This window comes from Ailuropoda melanoleuca, chromosome 4, assembly GCF_002007445.2.
Source record: "Ailuropoda melanoleuca isolate Jingjing chromosome 4, ASM200744v2, whole genome shotgun sequence".
NCBI lineage: Eukaryota > Metazoa > Chordata > Mammalia > Carnivora > Ursidae > Ailuropoda > Ailuropoda melanoleuca.
The window spans coordinates 20,703,969-20,726,840 of NC_048221.1; the positions used below are offsets into that span (position 1 = coordinate 20,703,969).

Below are 22,872 nucleotides of genomic sequence, written 5' to 3' on the forward strand. Positions count from 1 at the left end.
AACATGCAAGAAATGGTGAATAGTTCAGGAAGACCCAGGTTGCCAAAGATTTGTCCCCAAATGGGACTGGGACCAGGTGGTTTTACTGTTGAGTTCTAAGAAACCCTTCAAAGTAAAACTAAGAGGTCTCAGAAACCAGACTATGAGCGCTGTAAGAGCAGGGAGCACCTGGCACACAGTAGCACCTGGCACACAGTAAAAACTAAAAGTCTGTCAAGTGACTGGAAAGAGAACATTCATTAGAGTATTTCATGTGTAATTTTCAAAGAAGGTAAGGTAACATTTTTAATTATAAAAAGTGAAAACATTTCTGGAGCAGTATTCACTTTTAAAGTCCCTCGAATATAGAAGTGAAAATTTACTAATCAAGACTTTCATAAAAACAATTTATTTCCCACATGGGAATTACCCCTTATTAAACAACTAATAAAATATGTGATAGTCATACATTTAAAGACAACCAATAATTTGATGTACAAGACAACAAAACTTCAGAAGATAAATACATCCAACGTAACTAAAAGGAGCTGGACTTCACTTACAAATTGCTTAACTGGGAAGGGAATTAGTGTTTTAGGAAATGTTTTCGCCAATATTACTCTTAAAAAAAGACCAGTATACAAAAACATTGACAAAGCTAAAATATTTCTTAGTTTCAATTCTTATATACCATAAAGGAGGTTCATGTTAAATGAAAATAAAAGGCTAAACATCCATCAATATATAAAAAAAGGAATTCAAATAGTAGATACAACTTCATCTTCAAATCTACTCCCAGAATCATGAATTGACTTTTTAAAAAAATAATTTATCAAATTCTACCTAAAGTTATTAAAAATGACAACTAGTATCACTATGACATATTATTTACTTCTCCTATTGCATTATCACTACAGTATAATATGAAACGTCCAATCTAATTTTATGGCCCTGTAATCAAACTAATTAGTACCTTAAAAAAATAAAGTTCTAAATATAAAGTTGGTGGTTTAAGGCTCAGTAAACAGCAACCAAACAGATATCTTCTAAAAGATTTTCGTCATCAAGAGAGTAAGATAGCCAAAGGTTTTTTCTTTTGTGACATTGCTTCATATTACTCTCTTCCATCCCACTTTTCTCTCAGTTAAAAAAAAAAAGAAAAAAGAAATAAGGAAGGTGACTGGCCTCCAGCCGTTATTATGGATTTATTCCTATTTAAGCCAAAAACCTTTAAAAATAGGTCTTTAGTTCTGGCAGATTAAATTCTCAAAAATTCACATTTTCTTCAAAAAATTTCAATTGACGAGCTTTCACACTGTAAGCCGTGTATTTTTCACCCATGTGCTCCTGCAAACGTACCTATTTGGGAAACATAAAAAGAAAATCAGTATATAGTAGGAAAAAACATTTTTGCAATCTTAGAAGAGCTTTTCCAAAAAAAAAAAAAAGGGTGGGCTTTTCTAAGCATGACACCAGAGGTAGAAATCATATGGGAAAATACTATCATTTTTTAAAAAATTTAAGTTTCAAGTTATCAAAATCTAAAGTCATAAGAAATTAAGAACAAACATTACATTGGGAAAATTTGCAACATACCTGCCCAAGAATTATTATCATTAATACAAAGAGCTCTTAGTAAAACACAATAATATTAGAATATTAGAACTGATAAAATTAATCCCATAAATAGTTCAGCAAAGGCATTTACAAAAATACAAATAACACAGAAATTTCAATCTAATAATCAAAAAAATATACTGACACTCAATATATGCCTGGAATTAAAATAACACCTAATAATGTGTTAAACAGATGTCATGCATCTCCCGATCCAGTGCACAGAGAAGGACACAATATCACTTTTGTGGTATTCCTGCTGAAAATGCATAATCTGAATCTGTTCATGAGGAAACATCAAACAAATCCAAACTGAGGGTCATTTTATAAAACACATGGCCTATAGTCTTCAAAAATGTCCTAACTGTCCCAGGTTAAATGAGACATATCAAACGTAAAATGTAATCCCAATTGGTTATACATCTAGCATGATAGCTTGAGGAGCTCTGTGAAACTGGTAAAAATCATTATTATTATTTTTTTTTTGAGAGTGAGAGAGTGCAAGTGGTGGGGGGCACGGAGAGAGGATCTCAGGCAGACTTGCTGCTGTGTGCAGAGTTTGACACGGGGCTCAATCTCACCACCCTGAGATCATGACCTGAGCCGAAATCGGGAGATGTCCAATCAACTGAGCTACCCAGGTGCCCCAGGTGAAAATAATTTTTTAAAAAAGATTTTATTTATTTATTTGAGAGAGAGAGAGAGCAAGCACAGGTGGGGTAAGGGGCAGAGGGAGAAGCAGACTCCCCGCTGAGCAGGGAGACTGATGTGGGACTTGATCCTGGGACTCTGGGATCATGACCTGAGCTGAGGGCAGCCGATTAACCGACTGAGCCACCCAGGCACCCGATTTTAAAACTTACTATTTAAAGTCTCTGGAAGTGGTCCTGAGAGCATACAGCAGCAAATAAAGACACTTTTTTCCCCCAAGAAAATCTGCTAAAACCTACTAAGACCAGTGAGAGTAGGTGGTATTTGACCTAAGACCAACTGCCTCCCTCCCCAGTCCCAGCTTGGTGAGACAAAAACTCTACACCAGACTGAAGCCATCAACACAGGGCTCCCTTTCCACCAGCTCCTAGTCCAAAGGCAATACTCCTGGGAGGGGCCGAACATCAGCATTTCTCATCCTGCCCCCAATATCTGTTGTTAAGGATAAGTTTTGAGAGAGTACAGCCAAGAGGCCAAGAGGTGGGAACTTCCTTTTTACACCAGGCTGCACTTGTAAGATGGAGGCTGTACCTTGGTAGCTGTGCCAATAAAAATACTGGGGCCTCGGTCACCTTTGCCCCAGACCATAATGTGAAGATTTGTGAAGCATGCCAAGAAGATGAGAGGCCCCTCACCCACACTGAGCTTCTCAAGTAGGGGTATCATTCAGACAAGTATGCTATTGTCTTCACTCCCAGCTGTGCTCAGAGATTTTACCTGGGGTGAGAAGCAAGACCTAAAGCAGCCCCAGATCTTTTCCTTAATGAACTGACCTCATTTAGAACAGAGTGGAGAAATTCAAGCCTACAAGTTCTCTCAAAAACGAAGTAATGGGGCGCCTGGGTAGCTCAGTCGTTAAGTGTCTGCCTTCAGCTCTGGGCGTGATCCTGGCGCTCTGGGATCGAGCCCCACATCAGGCTCCTCTGCTGGGAGCCTGCTTCTTCCTCTCCCACTCCCCCTGCTTGTGTTCCCTCTCTCGCTGGCTGTCTCCATCTCTGTCAAATAAATAAATAAATAAAATCTTTTAAAAAAAAACAAAACTGGAAGTAGTGGTAAATGGCAACGACGAGACTGATAGAGTCACTGGATATACAGGCTAAACTGTGGGCGCCTACTTTGATGGAGACAACTAAGGAGCTGGAAGGAGTCCCCCTGGGTCAAAACAGATTTCAAACACTGACCCTGAGAACCATTCCTTCAAAGGAGCCCAAATTTTATTGGATCAGTCTGTGGAGCAATGTATGTCCAAGGACATTGTTGGAAACGAGAGCCATCAACTGGCAACTAAAAACCTTAACAGCTGAGTAAAGTAAGGGTAAGGGAGAATCAAAAGAGGTCTGCCAAACCCACTTTATTCCAAGGTGGCTATGGACACAACCAAGGCCTCGCCAACTAACTTCACTAAAAAATCCAGCCAATCACTAAAGAAGCAAATAACAATAGCAATCCCCCCTCCCTGGGAAGGCCAGTACCCAGACTTGTAACAATATATTTTCTGAAATGTCCACTTTTCAGTCAACAGCTATGAGATACACAAAGAAACAGGGCAGTACAACACATACCCTGGGGGAAAAAGCAGGCAAGAGAGGCACTCACTACCTGTGAGAGTAACAAGATGCTGGAGTTTAACAGGCAAAGACATCATTATAAACCCATTCACAGAACTAAAGAAAGCCATAATTAAAGAAGTAAAGAAAGGTATGATAGCAACATCACATCAAACTGAGAATGAGTGGAAAAGTACAATAATACATGAAAAATTCACCAGAGAGGCTCAGCAGTATATTTGAACTGGCAGAAAGAAAAGTAAGTGGGCTGGGGATAGATCAATAAAGATTATATAATCCAAGGAACAGAGAGAAAAGAAAGTGAACATTGCCTCAGAAATGTGGGTCATCATTGGGGCACCTGGGTGGCTCAGTTGGTTAGGCATCCAGCTCTTGATTTCGGCTCAGGTCCGTTATCTCTAGGTTGTGAAATCGAGCCCTATGTTGGGATGCATGCTCAGTGGGGAGTCTGCTTCTCTCTCCCTCTGCTCCTACCCAGCTCATGCTCTAAAATAAATAAAATCTTTAAAAAAAATGTGGGACATCATTGAACACACCAACTACAAATGTAAAGGGACCATCAGAAGGAGAAGAAAGAAAGAAGCAGAAAAATTATTTAAGAAAATAATAGCTGACAACTTCCGAATGCACTGAAAAACATTAATCTAGGGGTGCCTGGGTGGCTCAGTCGGTTAAGCGTCTGCCTTTGGCTCAGGTCATGATCTCAGGGTCCTGGGATTGAGCCCCACATCGGGCTCCCTGTTCGGCAGAGAGCCTGATTCTCCCTCTCCCTGCCACTCTGCCTGCTTGTGCTCTCTCTCTCTCCGTCAAATGAATAAATAAAATCTTTAAAAAAAGAAAAAGAAAAAGAGAAAGAAAAGAAAAAAGAAAAGGGAAGGAAGGAAGGAAGGAAGGAAGGAAGGAAGGAAGGAAGAAATAAAGAAAGAAAGAAAGAAAGAAAGAAAGAAAGAAAGAAAGAAAGAAAGAAAGAAAGAAATTAATCTACACATCCAGGAATCTCAATGAACTCCAAGCAAGATCAACTCAAAGAGATCCACACAGACACATGAAAGTAAAGTGCCGAAAGCCAAAGACAAAGAGACAATCATGAAAGCAGCAAAAGAAAAATGACACCATTTACAAGGAACAGTAATAACATTAACAGCTAACATAAACCTTAAAGGAGGCCAAGGGCCAGTGGGATAACATATTCAGAGTACTCGAAAAAAACTGTCAAACAAGAATCCCTTTGCAAGTAAAATTACCTTTCAAAAATAAAGGTGAAGTAAAGACATTCCCAGATAAACAAAAACAGAATTCTTGGCTAGCAGACCACTTTATAAGAACCACTAAAGGAAGTTCATCAAGCTAAAGTAAGAGACCCCAGGCAACAATTACAATTTACATGGAAACACAAAAAACACTGCTTCTTGGGGAGGTTACAGAGAGGATGTTACCTCTGGTTCACCTGTGAGTCTGACCCTGGCAATTGGAGGTTCCCTATCCCCTCCTATCCTTGGAATGTGCATTCCATTTGGCTTCCCCACTCCCAAAGGATGCCCCAAGGACAAAGCCTTCAAATTGTGATGTGGTGTGGAGACCATCTGGACAGTGTATGTGACTGAACCCAGTTAATATAATATATACTATATATATAAATTGTGAACTTCTGAGATTTGGCAGGTGGGTGTGGAGATCTTCTCATCTTGTGGCTGCCTATGACAAACCTCATATGTACGTTTCCTTGCTTATTAAAACTACGACCTACCAATCTGGAGTGTTTGCCTCTTCCTTGCCCTCCTCCTTAGGGGCCAGTTTCAGATTACACCTGAGAGTAATTATGCAAATAAAACCTAATATAAATGCATACTGTTTCTCCTTTCTTCTCTGAACTGATTTTTTAAAAAATATTTAAGTAATCTTTACAATGTGGGACTTGAACTCATGACCCTGAGATCAAGAGTCACACATTCTTCTGACTGAGCCAGACAGGTGCTCCTCCTCTGAACTGATTTTAAAAGTAAATACACAACACAATATGTATGAAAGATGACACAGGAGGAAGGACCAGGACTACATCTCCTCACATGGACAAAAACTGTGCTGTCAGAATGCCTGATGTAACTATTTTGGAACTCTGCAGTCTGTTAAGGCTTGCAACTTCCAGGGCAAGGCTTGGAGGGTAAACTGTGGTTAATTTCAGTCAATTTCAGTTCCTAGCAACCCCCAGCCTGGTGGCAGGCAGCTGTGCAGATGTTCCTGGAGCGGCCTGCACACAGCTTGTGGAACCCAGGAAGGCAATAAGAACCTTGTCCTCCAAATACCGGGGACGTGTGTACTGACAGATCGCTGCTTCTGATCACAGAGGTGTACACAGAGAAGTAGGCAACCACTGTTGCCGTCCTCTCGAAACTGTTACAAACCCCTCCCCCTCCAGCTGAAGCAATTTACAGGGGATTTAAAGAGACCAATGTATATGAATAGTGGGAGTAGCAAAAGGGAAGAAAGAGGAAGAGAAATTATTTGAGGAAATGGCCAAAATGTACCAAGCTTGAAGAAAGACATGAATATAAACATCCAAGAAGCTCAATGAACTCTTAAGTAGGCTGAAACAAACAGTTCCTACCCAGACACATTATAATCAAACTTGAAAGCTGAAGAGAAAGGAGAATCTTGAAAGCACCAAGAAAGGGGCAACTCCTCACATACAAGCGATCTCCAACATGATTATCAGCAGATTTCTCATCAGAAATTTTGGAGACCAGAAGGCAATTGGGCAGTATTTTCAAAGTGAAAGAAAAAAACAAAAAAACCTGTCAACCAAGAATCCTTTATTTGGCAAAAATGTCCTACAAAAGTGAGGAAGAAAAAGAAATAACATTTGCAACAACATCGATGGATCTTGAAGGCATTATTCTAAGTGAAATAACAGAGAAAGTGAAAAACAGAGAAAGACAAATACTGCATGATATCTCACTTCTGCAGAATCTTAAAAACGGAATAGAGAACATTCGTGGTTGCCAGAGGTGGGGGTGGTGGTGAGGGAAATGGGTGAAGGTAGTCAAAAGGTACAAACTTTAGTTATGAGGTAAATAAATTCTGGGGATGTAATTGTACAGCATGGTGACTACAGTTAACGATACATTTTATATATAATATAATGATATTATACATTTGAAAGTTGCTAAGGGTAGATCTTTAAAGTTCTCATCACAAGAAAAAAATTGTTATGAGAGGTGATGATGTTAACCAAACTTATTGTGGTAATCATTTTGCAATATATACAAAAATCATTATGTTGTATACCTTAAACACAATGTTATATATCAATTATATCTCAATAAAACTGAGGGGGGAAAAGTAAGAGAGAATTAAGATATTACCAGATAAACAAAAGATGAAGAAATTGTTACCACCAGACCCAGCCTGCAAAAATACTACAGGGAGTCCTGTTAAGTTGAAATGAAAGGACACCAGACAGTAACTCAAAGCTGTATGAAGAAACAAAGATCTCAGTATAGGTGATACATGGGCAATTATCAAAGCTAGTATTATGTAACAACAGTCTGTAATTCCACTCTTTGTTTTCTACGTGAATTAAGAGATACGTTAAAAAAAATTATTAGTCTCAAAGTTAGTACTATTGTACCTTTGTTTTGTTTTCTACGAAATTTAAGAGACTAATGTATTAAAAAGGCCAATTACTAGTTTATGTTTTTGGATTCACAATATATAAAGATGTAATTTTGTGACATCAGCAACTGAAAAGGGTGGGTACAGAGCTTTAAACCAGCAGAGTTTTTTCGTTATTCAACGTAAGCTGGTATAAATTCAGATTAGAGATAGATGGTGGTGATGTTGGTACAACGGGAACATACTTAATATTTAATGCCCTTAAACCAAACACGTAAAAATGGTTAAAATGTTAAATTTGAAATTATGCGTATTTTACTACAATTAAATAAGCAACATGTGTATAATAACAAAAATTAAACAACTTAAAGTTTTAAAATTAATAATTAATTTTTAAAGCAATTTTTAAAAACAGTGTATCATAATGTTGAGCCTTTAACACATAGAAATGTAATGTATTTGCCAATAATACCACAAAGGAGGTGGGTAGAAGCAAAGCTGCATTAGGCTAAGGAAATGACTCCAGATGGTAACTTGAATCCACAGGAATAAATGAAGAGACCCAGAAATTAATAAATAACAAGGTTACTATAGAAAAAAAGGTACAAACATATACTTTCTCTCCTCTCTTTCAACTTCAAGAGACATAGTCATAAAAAGAAATAATTATAACAAGATAATGTTGGTTTTGTAACATTTATATGACATGTATGATATGTAAAATGATGTCACAACAAAGGGAAAAAAGGAATAGGAATAAGATTTCTACATGTCACTGGAATTAAGTGACTATAAAACTGAAGTTGATTCTGATAATTTAAGATGTATATGATAAGCCTTAGAGCAACCACTAAGGAAAGAAATGGAAAATATATAGGAAAAAATTATTAAGGAAATTAAAATGCTACATTAGAAAATATTCACTTAATGCAAAAGAAAGCAGTAAAGGAGAAATACAGGAACAAAAAAACATGAGACATACACAAAACAAAAAGTAAAATGCAGGCATAAATCCAACTGTTTCAGTACTAACATTAAATGTGAATGGATTAAACAATCCAATCAAAAGGCAGAATGTTAGGATGAGTAAGAAAACAAGACCCAGCCACATACAGTATCTACAGGAAATACATAATAGATCAAAGGAACCAACAGACTGAACATAAAAGGAGAGAAAAAGATACACCATGCAAACAACAACCGTAAGAAAGCTGAGGTGGCTATACTAATATCAGCTAAAATAGATTTTCAAACAAAAACATGTTACTAAAGTGGAACATTTTATGATAAAAGAGTCAATCCATCAGAAAGATATAACAATTACACACATATATGCACCTAATCAAAGCATCAAAATACATGAAGCAAAAATTGATAGAAGTGGAGGAAGAAACTCAACAATAGTTGGAGACATCAATGACATCGATGGAAACATTAATACTCCACTTTCAGTAATGGGTAAAACAAACAGGCAGAAGATCAACAAGGAAATAAGCTATTTGGTCAACACTATAAACAAACTAGAACTAACAGACATCTAAAAAATACTCCCCACAACGAGAGCTGAATATAAATATTCTTCTCAAGCACACACGGAAAATTTTCAGGTTAGGCCATATTCTAGACCATAAAGCAAAGCTCCATAAATTCTAAAGGAAAAAAATAATAAGTATGTTCTCCAGCCACAATAAAATGCAATTAAAAATAAATAACAGAAATAAATTGGGGAAACTTAAAAATATATGGAAATTAAACAACACACTCCTAAATAACCAACTTTACAGAAATAAAAAATATTTAAAAGAACTGCTATTAATAATTACATGCTAATTAGTTAACTTGGATGAAATGGACAAATTCCTACTAAGACACAAAATTAGAAACGTAAGAATAGACAATCTCAGTATAACAAGACACTAAAGTCTTATCAAGAAACTACCCACAAAGAGAAGTCTAAGGCCAGAAGCCTTCATTGGTGAATTCTATCAAACATTTAAAGAGTTAATACCAATTATTCACTAACTCTTCCAAAAAAATATAAGATTAGGGAACACTCCCCAACTCATTCTATGAAGCCATTACTACCCTGATAACACAACCAAAGACACCACAGAAAACTAAAGACCAGTATCTTGTAAGAACATGGACAAAAGAATCTTCAACAAAATACAAGAAACATGACTCCAATCATATAAGTAGTATATAACATGACCAAGTGAGGTTTATCACAGGAGTACAAGGATGGTTTAACATCCCAAAATCAATTAATGTAACACACCCTGTCAACAGAATTAAATACAAAAGCCATATAGTCATCAAAATAGAAAGCATCTGACAAACCCAGTTTTTTATGATAAAAAAACACTCAACAAACTAGGAAAAAAAAGGAACCTTCTTCAACCTAATAAAGGGTATCTATAAAAACCCAGTCAACTAATAGTGAAAGACTGGATGCTTTCCCCCTTAGATCAGAAACAAATCAAGGATGTCCACTTGCACCACTTCCACTCAACACTGTACTGGAGGTTCCAGCCAGGGCAATAGGCAAGAAAAGAAGACCAGAAAGTAAAACTAACTCTATTCAAAGATGACATGATATTATATAAAGAAAATTCCAAGGAGTCCACCACCACCTCCAAAAAAAAAAAAAAGAAAAGAAAAAGATATTAAATACATAAACAAGCTCAGCAAGGTTGTAGGACCCAAGGTCAAGATTTTCAAAATCAAATTTATTTCTATGCATTTGCAGTAAACAATCCCAAATGAACATATAAAATTCCAATAGCATCAAAAATAATAAAATACTCAGGAATAAATTTGACAAGAGAGGTATGAAACTTACACTCTGAAAACTGTAAAACATTATTTAAAGAAACCTAAGATCCAAATAAATGGAAAATCACCTCATGTTCATGAGTCAAAAGTCTTAATTTTACTAAGATGGTAATACTCCACAAATGAATCTGCCGATTCAATGCAGTCCGTATAAGAATTCCAGCTGGCTTCTTTGAAGAAATTGATAAGCAAATTCTAAAATTCAAAGAATTGTAAGGGACCCAGAATAGCCAAAACAATTTTGAAAAATAACCAAGTTGGAGGACTCATCTATCTTGATTTCAAAACTTACTACAAAGAACAGTTAACAAGACAGTATAGTGCTGGCATAAGGACAAACACAGATTAAAGAAACAGCACTGAGAGTCTAAAAATAAACCCATGTGTATGTGGTCCTTTTTTTTGACAAGGTGACAGAATAGTCTTTCCAACAAATGATAGACAACAGGATAACCACATACATAAGAATGAAGATGGACCTTTACTCCAAACCATATACAAAAATTAACTCAAAATACATCAAAGTCCTAAATGTACAAACTAAAACTATAAACCTTTTAGAGAAAAACCTAAAGGTAAGCCTATATGATCTTGGATCTGGCAATGGATTCTTTGACGACACCAGAAACACAAGTAACAAAAATAAATTGGGACCGCATCAAAACTGAAAATTTTTGTGCTTCAAAGAACACTATCAAGGAAGTAAAAAGAAGAGGAGGTGGAGCAGCGGCTGCACTTGCCACCCGAGGTGAAGGATGGGCTGAAGGTGGAGCTGGAGAAATTCAGGGGGCAGGGCCCTGCCCAAACCCACTGCACCCCAAAGGTGGGGGCCTACAAAGGAGAGGCTGGCCCCGAGTACCCCAGCGTCCACAGGGAGTACCTGGAGCTGCCTCCAGACCAACAGAATTCACCCTGACCAACCCGCCCATTGAGGCTGGCCAAGAAATAAAGGCGAGGATTTCAGACTGTAAAAAAAAGGAGGGGAGAGTAAAAAGACATTCTACCATTCCCACAGAATGGGAAAAATATTTACAAATCAGATATTTGATAAGACTTCTATCTAGAATAGAGATTTCCACAACTCATTAATTAAAATATAAATAGCTCAATTTAAAAATCGGCAAAGAACTTGAGTAGACATATCTCCAAAGAAAATACACAAATGGAAAGTAGTACATGAAAAGACGCTCAACATCATTATTCAACTGGGAAATGCAAATCAATACCACAATGAGGGGCGCCTGGGTGGCTTAGTCGTTAAGCGTTTGCCTTCGGCTCAGGGCATGATCCTAGCGTTCTGGGATCGAGCCCCACATCAGGCTCGTCCACTGGGAGCCTGCTTCTTCCTCTCCCACTCCCCCTGCTTGTGTTCCCTCTCTTGCTGGCTGTCTCTACCTCTGTCAAATAAATAAATAAAAATCTTTTAAAAAAAAATCACAATGAATACCCCTTCACACCTGCTAGGATGGCTAAACAAAAAGTCAGATAATAACAAGTGTTGACTAGGATGTGAAGAAATTGGAACTGTCTTATGCTGCCTTGGAAAGCTGTCTGGAAGTTCCTCAAACATTTAAATGTAGAATTCCCATATGACCCAACAATTCCACTCCTAGTTATACACCCAAGGGAACTGAATCCACGCAAGAGCTTGCACACCAATGTTTATACTAAACTTAGTCACGACAGGCAAAAGGTGGAAACAACCCAAATGTCCATCAACTGATGAAAAGATTAAACAAAATATCGTGTGGCATATCCACACAATAGAATACCGTTTGGCCATAAAAAGGAATGAAGTACTGATACGTGCTCCTATACAGATGAACCTTGAGGACATCATGCTAAGTGAAAGAAGCCATCACAGAAGACTACATATTTTATATGATTCTATTAAATGAAATGTCCAGAATAGGTAAATTTATATAGAGAGAAGGCAGATTACTGGTTCCTGAGAACTGAAAGGAGAAGATAGAGGGCCAATAGCTAAAGTATAAGGTTTCTTTTTAAGGAGACAAAAATATTTAAAATTGACTGTGCTGACAGCAAATACATACTTGTGAATATATTAAAAAACCACTGAACTGTACACTTTAAGTGAGTGAACTGCATGGTATGTGAATTTTATCTTAATAAACCTATTTAAAAAGGTAATCCTTAATTTAATTCAACCTGATTGAGTTGAATCTACTGAATCCTAGAATAGATTTTTTTTTCTTTCACTATAAAGGATATCAGCATGACAATTAGTGAAATTTAAGTAAGATCTGTAGATTAGATAATGGTATTGTATCAATGTTAATTTTCTGAATTTGATCACCGAGCTGTGGTTATATAAGGACATATTCTTTTTATTTATTTATTTTTTTCAGAGAGAGAAAGAGAGAGAGAGAGAATCCCAAGCAGGCTGTGCACTCAGTGTGGTGCCTGATGGGGGCTTGATCCCAAAACCCCAAGATCAGGACCTGAGCCAAAACCAAGAGTTGGACACCCAATCAACTGAGCCACCCAGGCACCTCTATAAGGACATATCTTGTTTTTAGGAAATACACCGAAGAATTCAGGGGTGGAGAGACATTCTCATAAATGGATAGAAAAATAATTATACATGTGGAGAAAGAGAACAATGAAGCAAAAGTGGCAAAATAGTAATATTAGGGAATATAGATGAGTATTCAGGAATTCTTAATATTCTTTTTGCAACTTTCTGTTAGTCTAAAGTTATTTTAAAATAAAAAATTAGAACACTTAGATATCATTTATTATTAAATTGTTGGAGAAGTGACATTCAGCAGCCATCCAGGATAACAGACTCTCCATCCTGGACATGGCCCAGTTTGTCTGTAACCTCTCAGAGAAGGCCCTGGCACTGCTGTGACTTACTCAAAGCTTTGGCAACATTTTGGCAGTATGCCAAGGTTGAGCTGGTTCTTCCAACCAATCTCTGCTGAGATCCCTACAGCTATTCAGAGTTTGAAAAAAATAATCAAGAGTGTTCAAACTATTAGCTTCCAACAACTCAGAGTTAAGGAAGCTCTGCTGAATGGGTTGGTGGCCACTGGGGTGTGGATGTAGTTTTATGTTGGTGAGCTCATAGGCAAGTGTGACATCACTGACTATGATGTTTAAAGATCAATCTTTAACATCTGTTTACATCTGGTTTGAGTGTTCTTGGACCATGTGTGTTCAGACTGGTATTTGAATAAAATAAGATAATGAATCCAAAACAATAAAATTAACTGGTAGAGAAGCAACTGTATTTCTAGGAATTTAAGGCTTCACCATTGTTGCTATTATTATCACCAAAAAACTAGAAATATAAATATTTTTAAAGTATAACTAGTCAAAAAATGTTTGTTGAGGCACTACTTTGAAAGTTTCCATAATGCAGGTGTGATGTAATGCAACTGACACACTGGAGAATAATCTGCATGACCCAATCAGGAACTAGCCCCTGGGAGAACAGGAACACTCAAGAGCGGTTTTTATTACCAGGACCTGGCTGTGTGTCTAAGCTCAGTTGTACCATTACGTGAAAAACACACACTGCAAACTGTGTACAGTATAATCCTGTTTGGGTTTAAAAAAAAAGGCTATGATACATATATGGATGTGATGGATGCGTACATACACAGCGAACCACAGACATATGTATAAGAGAATAAAAGGCAGTAGAGAACAGTGGTTGAGAACAGGGGCTCTGGAATCAGACTGTCTGCACTGAAGGCCAGTTGTTCAGCCAACTGTTAGCGGTGTGACTTTGGGCAACTCATTTAATCTCTCTGTGCTTCAGAGTCTTCATCTGTAAAATGAGTCACTTGTAACAACTTCAATGGATTGCTGGAGATTTAAATGACTTAATACATGTAAAGTGCTTAGAAAACCGTGTTAGTAGTAGTAAATGCGACTACTATTTATGGAGTGATAAACAACAAAATCTGGAATCACTGAGGGCTAAGAGTACACTCATTTTTATTTTTAAATCTGTATATTCTAAATGTTCTACAACAACCATGTATTTATTACCTTTGTATCAGACAAGAAAAGGCAATTTTTTTAAATTGGTATAGAACTGTTTGTGTTCTATAAATATAAGTATGCCTTACTGTTCAATTTCAAATAGGTGAGCATATATAATGAATCTCTCAAAAAGAAATAAGATTTTAGTACAATAACAGTAACTTTAAGCAGAAAAGTAAGGTGAGTCAAACTAAAATTTATTTAGAGAATGATTCTACAGCATCCTAATCAAAATCCCAGCTGGCATTTTTACAAAAATTAATAAGTTGATCCTAAAACTCACATGAAAATGCAAATAATGGCCAAAAGAGTCTTGAAAAAAAAGAGCAAAGTTGGAAGACTAACACTTTCTGATTTCAAAACTTACTACAATGCTACAGTAATGAAGACAGTGCAGTACAGACACAAACAGAGACTTAAATCAATGGGACATAATCAAGAGTCTAGAAATAAATCCTTACATTATGGTCAACTGATTTTCAACAAGGGTGCCAAGACAATTCAGTAGGAAAAGAACGGTTTGCTGAGACAAATGGATATCCACATGCAAAAGAATAAAGATGAAGCCCTTCCTTGTACAAATTAAATCAAATGGATTACAGACCTATTTGTAAGAACGTGTGTGATAAAACTCTTAGAAGAAAAGATAGGAATAAATCTTCAAGACCTTAGCTTAGGGAAAGCCTTCTTAGATATGGTACCAAAACTACAAATGACAAAAAATAAAATAAATAAATTAGACTTCAACAAAATTAAAATCTTTTGTGCTACAAACAATGCCATAAAGTGAAAACACCACCACAGAATAGGGAAAACTTTTTATAAATCACATATCTGATAAAGCACTTGTATCTAGAATGTACAAACTACTCTTACAACTCAACAATAAAAAGATAAATAACAATTTTAAGATCTGTAAAAGGTCAGAATAGATGTGTCTCTGAAAAACATCTACAGGTGACCAACAAGCACTGAAAGATGCCAACATCGTTACCCATTAGGGAATCGCAAATCAAAACCATAACAAGGTATCACTTCCCACCTGCTAGGATGGTTATTATCAAAATGATGACAATAACAAGTGTTGACAAGAATGTGGAGAAATTAGAACCCTCATACATTACTGATGGGATGGAAAATGGTACAGCTGCTTTGGAAAACAGTCTGGCAGTCCTTCAAAATGTTAACACAGACTTTCTATATGACTTAGCAATTTTCACTCCTAGGTACATACCCAAGAAAAATGAAAATACATGTCCACACAAAAATAAATGTGCATAGCAGCATTATTCATAATAGTTAAAAAGTGGAAACCACCTAAGTGTCCATCAGTTGATGAAGAAAATGCAGTATAGGCATATAATGGAATATTACCTGACCATATAAAACAATGAAGAATGTGATATATGCTACAACACGGATGAATCTTGAAAACATTATGCTAACTGAAAGAAACCAATCACAAAAGACTACAGGTTTTATATGAGTCCATTTAAATGAAATGTTCAGAATAGGCAAATCTATAGACATCAAAATATCAGTGTTTGCTTAAGGATGGAGGGCTTGGGGGACAATGCAGAGTGATGAGTACAGAGACTCTTCTGGGGGTATTAAATGTTCTAACACTGGTTGTGGTAATGGCTGTACAACTCTGCGAACATACTAAAAACCACCGAATGGTACACTTTAAATGGGTCAAATGTACAGTACGTTAATTAAATTTGAAAAGTCTGTTAAAAAGAATTCTATAGCATAAGCAGCTGACACAGCTAATGGGATACTCACCTCTCTCTCCAATTCATCCTCTTCTTCCAAAAGGTCATACACCTGTTCTAAAAGCTGAATCCCCAGGCCCTGGATTACATCAGCTCTCAAAACTTCAACTATTCTTCTGATCTTTTCAGAACCTGGCATGACAGCAAAAAAGCAATTAACAAAGATATAGGGAAAAATAAATACTTTCACCACTACAGCAGGAAGAACATGTTTTTAAAAAAATCTTGTCATATTAAGATTCTTCTCACTTTGACAAGAGTTAGGTTTAATAACTTCATGTATTTTTAATGACGACAAATGTATATATGAACTTACATTTCATGTCTCATTACCACCTCCCTAGACCTAAAATCCACAACTGTCTAATTTCAAGAAAAGCCACATGAAAAATCCAAACATGCATTCATATTTATTTAAAGAAACAATTTTCATGCAACTTTTCAGGAACACAACTTGCTGCATAAAATAAGGTATGCCTCTTATGGAGCTATCCAAACAAAATAATAAAAAAGCAAAAAAGATTTTGTGAGCATTATCTTCTTGGTGTGATACATTTCTCCAATAAGCATGCTCTCCAGTTTGCTGTAAAAGAATAAATCACCAGAAGGTAGCTCTTTAACATGGAGGTCCTCAGCTTCTTCTGCAACTTTCCCATGAAGTATCAGTGTATCCCGGTACTTCCGATGAAGTTTAAATTCTGACACTGGCTCTGGAACCGGGAGATCTTCATAGTTCTCTTTAGACTCCAATTTTAGGGTCTGAGTCATCAACTGCACCAGGTCACTCATTTCATTTGTATGACCTTTTCTGAGGGGAAAAAAAAAAAATTCCCCATTCCCCTGATTTCATTGGCTTTATGAGAACTTTTCATTAAAAAATTAGATACAAAACACCATTTACGAATGTTCTGCTTCTAAAAATAGCTAAGAAAGCTCTCACAGACAGAACCTTCAATATATAGGTATAAACTCAGCAAAATACAAAAATCCGGTATGTGAAGACAATGGAGAATGTACAAAACCTGTAGGCAGGTTCTGGAGGGGCACCAACATCTTTTAGCCTAAGGGCAGGCCATAGGTCACTAAAGTACAACAGAAAACCCACAGTCTTTCTGGCCTGCAAAACCAAAGGACAGAGTTCAAGACAACCACAGACGCTAGAAAGTGAGAGTGAAATCTTAGAAAAGAGAGACCAGAAAGAAGCCCCAGGTTCTATGTATAAATTCTGCCCAACTATTTTTAGTCCATGTACAAAGTTCAAGAATATTTAAAGCAATAAAAAAAATACCAGCCCCCAATGAGATAAAATTGACAATGTCTGGCATCCAGTCAAAAATACCAGACATGCAAAGCAGCAGAAAAATAGCACACACTTATGAAGAGAAAAAAAAAATCAGTTAATAGCAACAGACCCAAAAGTGACAAAAGTGATAGACTTTGTAGATAGACATTAAAGTGGTTATTATAAATATAATCCACATGTCCAAGGTAGAGAAATGCATTAACATATTAAGGAGAGGCACGGAAGTTATAAAAAGACCCAAATAGAACTGCTGGAAATTAAAAAATACAGTGTGTTGAATACATGAGATAGGATTAGCAGGCTAGATGCTATAGAAGAAAAGAGTGAACCCAAAGACAGGGCAGTAGAATCTATCAAAAATGAAACAGAAAAAAGTCTAAAAAACACGAACACCATCAGTGAACTATGGGACAACTTTAAACAATCTAATATATACGTAATTAAAATCCTCAAGAAGGCAAAAGGGAGACCAAAAAAATTATGAAAAAGTAACAGTCAAAATTTTTGCAAATCTGATAAAAACTATAAACGATAGATCTAAGAAGACATTCTATAAGAATTCTGAATAAAATCAAGATGTGTTCATCAGAAGAGATAGTTTTAGCTCTAACACGTACCAAAACTCATTTATAATGTTATTGATGACAGCACTACAGGTCTGAATACACATTTAAGACTAATCAAAATAGAAACTGTTTATGAGAGGAGACAGAAAAATAAGAATATTACCGTTCCTTGGAATCCCCATCTGATTTATCAGTTGAACTTGTAGAAGAACTGAATTCATCCTCAGACAGACAATGGATGAGTTTCCTTTCCTTTAATGTTTGGAAAAACAAAATTCCACATGACAACACAACCAGAACATAATACATGCAACACTCTTAGATGCTATATCTAGACACAGTGTGCACCTGGGTCCAATTTAACAGGAAGGAAACTAATGATCTAAAAGTTGAAGTTACTTTACCCAAATGATGTCCCAGTTCACCCATAAAGTTCACGAGTGAACCCTGAAGAACATTAAGGTAAAGTTTTACAAGACCCTGGAAAGTCTCAGCTATGAAGAAATTTCCTTTCCAGAAGAGAGCAAACAGTTCTGGTACCCCAACTCCTAAGCAGAGGGCTGGTAATCTAAGGAATTTTAAGCTAGATTAAACGCCACCTAAATAAAAGCAACCTCAGTTTGCTTATATCTGAGACTCTTTGTTAAAATACCTTAAAGGATTGCTTGATTTAATTACACACAAACCTTCCAACTTCGGAAAATGAAGAGGAATATCTTGATTAGTGAAACAAGTTATTCACAGAATACTGTTAAAGCAACAAATCTTCCTTACTTTAAAAGCAGGAAGTTTCTATTTCTTTAAATAATTATATGCTCTCAGAAATAATGTCAAAAACTGCAATAGAGAAAAATGGATAATTATTCCCTGGGTATCATTACACAGAAAACGAACATTGGTTGGAAACCTTGCAACTACCCATTTAGCCGCTAGATGTAGCCCCTGCCTCCTCCCTAGGTGAGAAGCTAAGGAACTCAGACACAAACAGGAAACTGAGCAAAGATAAGCAAATGAGACTAAAATTTGGCCAGGTAGGCGGGTATACTGGTTACACAACAGAATAAGCAAAATGTTGCCTAGTGGAAGCTCTCTGGAAGTCCTGTTTTAAACACTACCTAAAAAAAATAGTAACTAAGCTACCAACCGCTTATAAGAGCACCTAAAAAACTCATTCCTTTAATGGAGCAAAATAATCTTTTTAGTTATTATTCTCCAGTTCTCTCCCTTATCAAGAGTGAAAAAGTATAACTTAAGGCAGGGCCATCCTAGAAATCAATGGAGCTGGCATTTACGAGGTTTACTGTATTCGGCTCGCCAGATGTAGACCTGCCCCCCTTTTCCGTAGGATTGTGTAACATACCTGAGCAGCAGTGCAGTCAGAAGACAACCGTTGGGCAGGGGTGGGCTGGCCTTCTTCTTGTGGTTTCCCGGGCCCCGATGCACTCAGAGAAGCTCTCCTCACTGAAGGGCCTGAAAAAGTGACCACCCCCAGCAGTTGTCTGTGGTGGGCTGGCCTCCACAGAAGAGGGCTTTACGGCAAGCACCAGACTAGAAGTAACTCAGCACACTCATCCTCACTCATGTGTGACACCTCAGTTCAAACCTCAGTTCTAGGGCCACCAGCTCTGTGACCCTGGTCATGTTATGTAACCTCTCTAAGCCTCAGTTTCCTCGGGTGCAAAATACAGATAGTGCTGCCTACCTTTGACAGTTACAGTAAAAAGGAGATGAGATAATGTTCTTAAAATGCTTCCCATAATGCTTGAGCCACAGTCAGTCTATTCAATAAACAGAAACAGCTAGTACTGTCTTTAGATTATAGTAATAAGAATGATCGCAGCCCTCAGCCCAGGGCAGCACCATTCTCCCAGCTTCGTCCCTCTGTTCCTGAGAAGACAGCACCTCCTGACCCGCAGAATCTGAACACGGAAACAAATTAAACGCTCACTCCATCTCCTGTCTGAAATCTCCCAGGAGTGAATGCCACTCAAAGCCCTCTTGCTCTTGTTTTAATATCCTCTTCCTCTGACCCAACAGCCTATACTGATTTATTTTAAAGGCCTAAGAAATTTCAAAAATTCTTCCAAATCTGCTTCCCAAATGGATCACTGATGCTGAAAATTCTTCACACCTCACAATCAGAACCAATGCTATATCCATAAGCCAAACCAACAACCTCCAACAGATAAAGGGAAGAGAAAACTTTACCTGAAGGGAACACCTCTTCCTGTGACTGCTTTAGTCGCCTCCTCTCTCTTGCTGATAATGGTCGATCCTTTTAAAGAGAGTTAGTTACTTTCACTCCTACTCACTATTTTTTTTAACAGCTGCAATGTTTGACATATCATCCAGCACTACAGGAAAGGCCCTGCACAGGTATTTAAAGGAATGTCTGTTTGAAATCAGTCCACATCACGGTTACAACTACTAGCTAGGAATGATCAGAACCCTCATTTCTCATTTTTGGAAGGGCAAATGGAAATTTCGCATTTCTTACATTCAGAATCTACTTAGTTTCCTTAATTAAGTGGAAGTGACCATCCCTGGAACTACAGATTCCATCCCTTTCAATAAAAGCTTCTGCTGAGAACAAAAATTTGTCCCCTCTGTTGTTGGGCAAAAAGCAGGGCTAAGATGTTCTGTTTTAAGATTTTATTTATTTATTTGACAGAGATAGAGTGCGCATAAGCAGGGGGAGGGAGGGAGAGGGAGAAGCAGGCTCCCCACTGAGCAAGGAGCCCGTCGCAGGGCTTGATCCCAGCACCCTGGGATCATGACCTGAGCTGAAGGCAGACGCTTAACCAACTGAGCCACCCAGGCGCCCCAGCTAAGATGTTTTAATACAAAAACTTCACAACATATGCAGGATTTTTACAACCAAAAAAGTTTTAAAAGAAGGTTGAAAAAAAAAATCTAATATACACTCTCACAAACCTTTGATGATAACACCTCCCTGCTCCTCGAACAGCTCGCAGCAGACCCAACAGACACTCTACTTTGGTTTTCAGCATCTTTTTGTGTTAATGTGACATCCATTTTTCCAACAGTGGGAAGAGAAGGCAAAAGTCGAGGAGGAGCTTCCTGGAACTTAAATAATTAAAAAGGGGGAAGTGGGAAATTATCAATTTTCTATATAGCCACCTACAAAGTTCCCTCACCAGTAAGTCTCCTTTGTATTTATTAATGATTTGCTCTCAAAAACTTCAAAACATTGCACTTTATTGGAAAGAAACTCTGCCAAAAATGAATTACCATCTAAGAAGCTGATAGAGAGGGAGCTTGTGAAAGTCACTTCAAGAAATTAGGTGTCAACATGATTTTATGCAGAAGGAAGAAACTATTCATCAGTATAACACAGGAGGGATATGAAATTTACTCTTGTTAGCTTATTCCCTTAACACTCAAGACGACCTGTCCATTTTTTCTGGGGAAGAGAAAATCTTTACTCTTTTTCCAACTCCCTGAGATTTGAAAACTAATAGTTAGCATCTCCCCATTGCCACCCCTCTCCATATGTTTCCTGCATTTCTTACGTGCCTTTTTGGCAACTGCTAATCATTCTAAACGAAGTCTATTTCCCAAGCAGCAGAACAATGACTTACTCCACGGAGCTCTCTGCTGACCTGTCTCTCTTCCCCACCATGCTCGGGCTGTTCTCTTTTATTCTGTCGTCGCTGTCGAGAGAGGGAAGGCTCAGAGCCCGAGCTCTGTGGCTGTAAACCCGGGTGGGTTCTGTCTGGTTTTTCTGTAACACATTCACCAGGAACTTGATCCTTAGAGATAATAAAATAAAAACAAACAAAAAAGAAAACATAATGAAATAGTCTTTTGAACTTCCAAATGGCCAAACTATTGTAAAATTATAACTGGAAATAAGGAGGAGTGTCTTTCTCAAAATGCACACTCATTTGCAGTGCTGACAGGCAAAGACAAAATGCTGACGTCAGTTACCCACATATTCTGGCTTTTTTTATCTTTTCCCAAATAAAGTACTTACTTTTTAAAAAAGATTTATTTATCTGACAGAGCAAGAGAGAGCATGAACGGGAGGGGCAGAGAATCCCAAGCAGGCTCCACGCTCAGGTACCACACAGGTGCCCCCAAATAATTTTATATATAGATATATATATTTTTTTAAGATTTTATTTATTCATTTGAGACAGAGAGCTAGAGAGAGAGAGCAAGCATGAGGAAGGTGAGAGACAGAGGGAGAGGGAGAAGCAGACTCCCCACTGAACTGGGAGCCCGACCTCAGGACCCGGAGATCATGACTCGAGCTGAAGGCAGACGCCTAACCATTTGGGCCACCCAGGTCACCCCCCCCAACAAATAAATAATTATTTTAATTAAACTACTCAGATTGTTACTAACCAGAAACTGCTGATGTTCGATTTACATTTTTTATTTTTATTTTATTATTTTTTTTTAAAGATTTTATTTATTTATTCGACAGAGACAGAGACAGCCAGCGAGAGAGGGAACACGAGTAGGGAGAGTGGGAAAGGAAAAAGCAGGCTCATAGTGGAGGAGCCCGATGTGGGGCTCGATCCCATAACGCTGGGATCACGCCCTGAGTCGAAGGCAGACGCCTAACGGCTGTGCCACCCAAGTGCCCCTCGATTTACATTTTTTTATTTTTATTTTTTTTTTTTTAAGATTTTATTTATTTATTCGACAGAGATAGAGACAGCCAGCGAGAGAGGGAACACAAGCAGGGGGAGTGGGAGAGGAAGAAGCAGGCTCATAGCAGAAGAGCCTGATGTGGGGCTCGATCCCAGAACGCTGGGATCACGCCCTGAGCCGAAGGCAGACGCTTTAACTGCTGTGCCACCCAGGCGCCCCTCGATTTACATTTTTTTAAAAAACTTCTTTTCTGGGGTGCCTGGGTA

The 22,872-nt window shown here is 37.6% G+C and overlaps 1 protein-coding gene and 1 pseudogene across 3 annotated transcripts in view; one reads left to right on the plus strand and one right to left on the minus strand.

Annotated features, from left to right (window-relative positions):
• Positions 1–369: 369 nt before the first annotated feature.
• The window catches only part of NEK4 (NIMA related kinase 4), a 33,569-nt gene continuing 11,066 nt past the window's right edge, over positions 370–22,872 (minus strand). The window contains exons 8-15 of one of the 3 annotated variants that reach the window (XM_034658457.1): positions 21,586–21,756; positions 20,918–21,070; positions 20,192–20,258; positions 19,344–19,453; positions 18,147–18,235; positions 16,717–16,922; positions 16,125–16,246; positions 370–1,338 (exon numbers count right to left, since the gene is read on the minus strand). In XM_034658457.1, coding sequence (XP_034514348.1) covers positions 1,246–1,338; positions 16,125–16,246; positions 16,717–16,922; positions 18,147–18,235; positions 19,344–19,453; positions 20,192–20,258; positions 20,918–21,070; positions 21,586–21,756 — 1,011 coding nt within the window. In that variant the 3' untranslated portion in view covers positions 370–1,245. Of the gene's footprint in view, positions 1,339–2,884; positions 3,303–16,124; positions 16,247–16,716; positions 16,923–18,146; positions 18,236–19,343; positions 19,454–20,191; positions 20,259–20,917; positions 21,071–21,585; positions 21,757–22,872 lie in introns of those variants that run through there. The other 2 variants (XM_034658458.1, XM_034658456.1) reach the window with 2 other exon arrangements.
• On the plus strand, positions 12,776–13,448 carry LOC109489575 (annotated as a pseudogene).